Source organism: Lontra canadensis, unplaced genomic scaffold (assembly GCF_010015895.1).
Source record: "Lontra canadensis isolate GAN:19392208 unplaced genomic scaffold, GSC_riverotter_1.0 scaffold2, whole genome shotgun sequence".
Classification (NCBI taxonomy): domain Eukaryota; kingdom Metazoa; phylum Chordata; class Mammalia; order Carnivora; family Mustelidae; genus Lontra; species Lontra canadensis.
In genome coordinates, this window is record NW_022630996.1 from 3,893,802 (window position 1) to 3,899,431 (window position 5,630).

Consider the following 5,630-nt stretch of genomic DNA (forward strand, 5'->3'; position numbering starts at 1 on the left):
CTGCCCATGCATAATAATTAAGAATTGGGTTGAGTAATTAAGACTGGATGCAAGTGGGCATCCTAGTCTCAAGACGGGTTAGAAAATCGATTTCAGGAGTGCTTGGGTGGGTCAGTAGGTTAAGTGTCCCCCTATTGAATTCAGCCCAGATCATAATCTGTCTTGGAATTCGGCCCCCCTGCTCCTCCTCCCACTTGCACTCTCTCTCTCTGTCCCCGTATCTCTCAAATAAATAAATAAAATATTTTAAAAAGGGTGGATTTTATAAGTAACAGCCTACAAAGCCACCTGAAATGTATAGGAGTCACTCCTCATCATTGGATCTGTACTGTAGAATGAATCAGTAAAAATGAATCCAGTACCAAAATGGAACAGCCAGCTACACTATAACCAGAAAACTACATATCGAGATAGTCTGCATATCTACATAATTTACAGATCAACGCTCAAAAGTTTCTGAAGAATCCACAAACAGCCCAAATTATATTCTTTGATACCTCTTACCGCCTGTTCATGGAAAGGATGCCCAGTTTGGCTCCTTTGCTAGCTACTAATAATCAGTTTATCTCTGAAGCTGTGACACTGTTCTCATGTTGTCTACAGGTTTTTTTTTCTTCTTCTCTCCTTTGTCCTATATATTTTACATTAATTTTGATCCTTCATTCAGTCTGCTCATTTACTCCCTGAATCAATAATTTCATCCCAAATTTCTCACCATCAGGCAACACGCTAAATACATATCATCCTGAATTATTCTTTAACAGTTATCTTTCACAGGGCAAGTATGATTTGAGGAGAATGGACAAGTATGCCTCTGGGTTTGGGAAATGACTGTTCTTCACTGCAGCTTTTTTTTTTTTTTCTTCCAAACCTTATGATACATGCAGTTAGTGAACTTAAATACTTAGGCTAGAGAGGTAGATATAGTGTATTCAACTTCTGGGGCCCAGAAAATGAATTAAAATAACTTTTAATATCACAGATATTAAATTCAATGAGCAACAAAAGAAAAAAATCGTATCTAATAAAATCACACTTGCAAGCTAATCAATGAATGCAACATATCTAAAATTTTTCATTCAAAGGAAGAGGGAAGTCTTGCTCTTATGTCCTTTGGACACATCTAAGATGAGAGAAGTGACATTTTCTGGATTTAGGCAGCAATCAAACACTTAGACTGGTGATTTCAATGTCATTCCAATTGGGAATGACCTTCCTTGCACATTGCTCTTCTCAGAGCATTTTTGACCTCAGCATTTCTCAAGCTGTAGATCAGTGGGTTCAGCATAGGGTTGAAAAGACTATAAAACAAGAAAAGGATCTTCTGCTGCTCCTCAAGGTGGCGGGATTTGGGGGCCATGTACATGACAATGGCGCTGCCAAAGAAGAGCCCCACCACACAGAGGTGGGAGGAACAGGTGGAGAAGGCCTTTCTGCGGCCCTCCCCGGACTGGATCCTCAGGATGGCCAACAGGATGCGTGAGTAGGACACCAGCACCAAGCAGAGGGGCCCGACCAAGATAAACACAGAAGCAGCAAAGATGACCACTTGGTTGAGCTGTGTGTCAGCACAGGCCAACTTGAGGACAGACAGGATTTCACAGAAGAAGTGGTTGATTTCATGAGGCCCACAGAAGGGCAGCCTCAGGATGAGGCTCACATGGACCAGGGCCAGCAGGGAGGCACATGCCCAGGAGGTCGTCACTAGGGTGAAGCAGCCCCTCCAACTCATGATGGCAGAATACCGGAGGGGGTGGCAGATGGCCACATACCGATCATAGGACATCACCACCAGCAGAAGACATTCTGTCAGAGCAAAAGTCAAAAAGAGAAAGGTCTGTGTCAAGCAGCCAGCAAAGGAGATGGGCTTGTCTGGCTTCAGGAGGTTCACCAGCATCTGGGGCACGGTGTTGCAGGCATAGGCTATGTCGACGATGGCCAGGTGGGAGAGAAAGAAGTACATGGGGGTGTGCAGTCTGGAGTCCAGTGAGATGAGCCCCAGGATGAGCCCATTCCCCAGGAGGGTGCAGGCATAGAACAGGGAGAAGAGCCCAAAGAGAAGAATTTGAATCCTCAGACCAAGACGAAATCCCAGTAGGATGAATTCTGTAACCATTGTTTGATTTTTCTCCATTTTACTATTAAAGAGAGAACCAGATAGCTATGTGACACAATGATTTTAAAACAACTCTTTTATTTATTGTTTCATAAATTTTTGGTGTGTGCAAAATTATTAAGAAACAACTTTATTTAAGAACTCACTGAATTATAAAGGAAGGGAGGAAAGTAGGAAAGAGAAAGAGAGAGGGAAGGAGAGAGAGAGAGGAAGGAAGGAAGGAAGGAAGGAAAGAAGAAAGAATCATTTACCTATTTAAACAAATTTAAATTAAGAGTCTGTCTTTAAGCTAAATTCTTATGCCGACATCTAGTTTTATAGAAGGGGAATATGTTTCCAGTGATTACCTACATTGAGCCATTGACACTGTGATGGAATAGAAAATAATCATGAAATATGGATTGTCTCAGAGCTACATATGTACAAATGTGTAAGAGAATTAATGTACAGGAAAAATAATCAGTAACAGAGGAGCTTTCAGTGAGATTGGTCCTGGAAAAGAAATTAATTTATTTTTATTTTTATTTTTTTTTAATTTTAAAGATTTTATTTATTTATTTGACAGACAGAGATCACAAGTAGGCAGAGAGGCAGGCAGAGAAAGAGGAAGGGAAGCAGGCTCCCCGCCGAGCAGACAGCCCGATGTGGGGCTCGATCCCAGGACCCCGGGATCATGACCTGAGCTGAAGGCAGAGGCTTTAACCCACTGAGCCACCCAGGCGCCCCGAAAAGAAATTAATTTTAATTATTTCAGCTGAAATCATGGTTGAGTTACTCTCAGAATCTAAATTCCATGTTCATGGATTAGAACTGATATTCTTAAAATGTCCATACTACTCAAAACCATCTGTTTATTCAATGCAATCCCCGTCAAGAATCCAACAACAATTTTATTGAAGTAGAAAAAAAATTCAAAAATTTAAGGGGCCCCCAAAGACCTTGTATTGTCAAAGCAATTCTGAGAAAGAAGAAAGCAAGATTTCAAGCTATATATTAAAGCTATAGTAGTCAAAGTAATATTATGCTGGCATAAAAACAGACACACAGACCAGTGAAAAAGAATCAAGAGCTCAGAAATAAACTCACACAAATATGATCTACTAATATTTGACAAAGGAGTCAAGAGTACTCAATGGAGAAAAGACATTCTCTTCAACAAATAGAGCTAGAATAATAGGATATTTGCATATAAAAGAATGAAATTAGACCCCTGTTCACAAAAATTAACTCAAAATGGAAGAAAGATCTAAACATAAGACCAAAACCCATAAAACTCCTGGGAGAAAACATAGGAGAAAAGCTCCTTGACATGAACTTTGGCAATGATTTTTTAATTTTTTAAAAAAGATTTATTTACTTATTTTACAGAGAGAGTGTGCAAGTAGGGGAAGGGGCAGAAGGAGAGGGAGAGAGTCTCAAGCAGATTCCTGGCTGAGTGTGGAGCCGAGTGCAGGGCTCAGTCTCGGACCCTGGGATCATGAGTCTAGCGCATAATATACTAAGCCACCCAGGCACCCCAGCAATGATTTTTAAATATAACACCTAAAGCACAAGCAACGAAATAAAAATAAATAAGTGGGATTATATCAGACTAAAAACTTCTGTAGAGCAAAAGAAATGATCAACAAAACGAAAAGACAATCTATGAAAAGGGAAAAAATATTTGATGAGGGGTTAGTATCCAAAATATATGAAGAACTAATACATCTTAGTAGCAAAAACAAGAAAACCTAAACAAATCCTCCCAAATAATCATATCAAAATGGGCAAAGAAGCTGAATAGACATTTTTTTAAAGATGACATAGAGTTAGCCAACAAATACATGGAAAGGTATTCAGTATCGCTAATCATAAGAGAAATGCAGATCAAACCCACTGTAAGCTAGCTCCTCACACCTCATCACAGAATGGCTGGCATCAAAAAGACAGGAGTTAACAAAGGAGGAGGAAAGGGAGCCCTTGTGCATTGTTGGTGGGAATGTAAATCAGTGCATCCACTAAAGAAGACAGCATGGAAGTTACTTAAAAAATTAAAGATAGTATTACCATATGACCCAGCAGCTTCACTTCTGGGAATGGACCTGAAAGAGGACACTATGAAGAAGAACTATTTGCAGCCTCATACTCAATAGGAGAGCATTATGCTGAGTCAAATAAATCAGACAGAGAACGCAAATACTGTATGATCTTGCTTATACATGGGATCTAAAACGAACGAACAAACAAGCAAAACCAAACTCATAGGGAGTTTGATCTGTCTGATCTGTGATTACCAGAGGGGGCAGGTGGGTGGAGAGGGAATTGGATGAAGTTGGTCAAACGTTCTGATTTCAAGTTAACAAAACAAGTACTGGGATGTCAGGTACAACATGATGACTAGAGTTAACAATGACGTATGGTATAGTTGAAAGTTGTCACCAGAGTAAACGCTAAGAGTTCTCATTCCAAAATGGAAGATTTGCTTTTTTTTTTTTTTTAAAGATTTATTTATTTATTTATTTGACAGAGAGAGAGAGAGGTCACAAGTAGGCAGAGAGGCAGGCAGAGAGAGAGGGGGAAGCAGGCTCTCCACTGAGCAGAAAGCTCGATGTGGGGCTCCATCCTAGGACCCTGAGATCATGACCTGAGCAGAAGGCAGAGGCTTAACCTGCTGAGCCACCCAGGCACTACTTGACTTGTACACTTTAAATTCATATAGTGCTGTATTTCAATTTTATCTCAGTAACGCTGGAAAAAAAATTTTTTTTAAAGGTCATAGCCTGGGGGGCCTGGGGGGCTCAGTGGGTTAAGTCTCTGCCTTCAGTTCAGGTCATGATCTCAAGGTACTGGGATCGAGCCCCGCATCGGGCTCTCTGCTCAGAGGGGAGCCTGCTTCCCCCTCTTTCTCCACCTGCCTCTCTGCCTACTTGTGATCTCTCAATCTCTCTCTGTCAAATAAATAAATAAAATCTTAAAAAAAAAATAAAAGGTCATAGCCTGGAATGACTAGGGAGAGGAAATATAATCATCTTGCTGTTAGTTCAATCCTTCATATTTGTAACATGCATTTTAACAGAGACCCAAAACATAAGAAGTTCTATTCAAACCAAAAACTAGTGACTGACTGCAGCACACTTCATAAGTCGCTAACAGAAACAAACTATCGACACATTGGTAATTCAGTTTGCCTACTGAGAAATGGACATACCAACAAGTTAGTGTCAAAATACTTGGCCTATAAATTTTATCATCGACTTGATAAACGGGAAAGTACCAGGAAATATTTGACTGGAGAGTTTTGGGAGCCTCCACAAGTCCAGTGAAGGTGCTTTGATACAATCTCAGAGTGGGAGGATGTGACAGTGAGCCAAGTGTAGTCAGATGTGTGGGCTACCTGTCTGGAGACAGGTGATGGGAGAAAGATCGGGGGTGATCAATATGGAACATAGACACAAGGTCAGAGGGGCAGCATTTGCCTGCGTATCTTTAATGCCTTTTAGGGACAGAAGCCCGACCAACTGTCACTGTGACCCAG

At 40.6% G+C, this 5,630-nt stretch overlaps 1 protein-coding gene across 1 annotated transcript; it reads right to left on the reverse strand.

The window, feature by feature from the left end:
* Positions 1 to 1,192: 1,192 nt before the first annotated feature.
* Positions 1,193 to 2,134, reverse strand: LOC116873172 (olfactory receptor 2A1/2A42-like). Its single transcript, XM_032866856.1, has one exon. The coding sequence runs from the start codon at positions 2,132 to 2,134 to the stop codon at positions 1,193 to 1,195; it is 942 nt and encodes a 313-aa protein (XP_032722747.1).
* Positions 2,135 to 5,630: the final 3,496 nt, after the last annotated feature.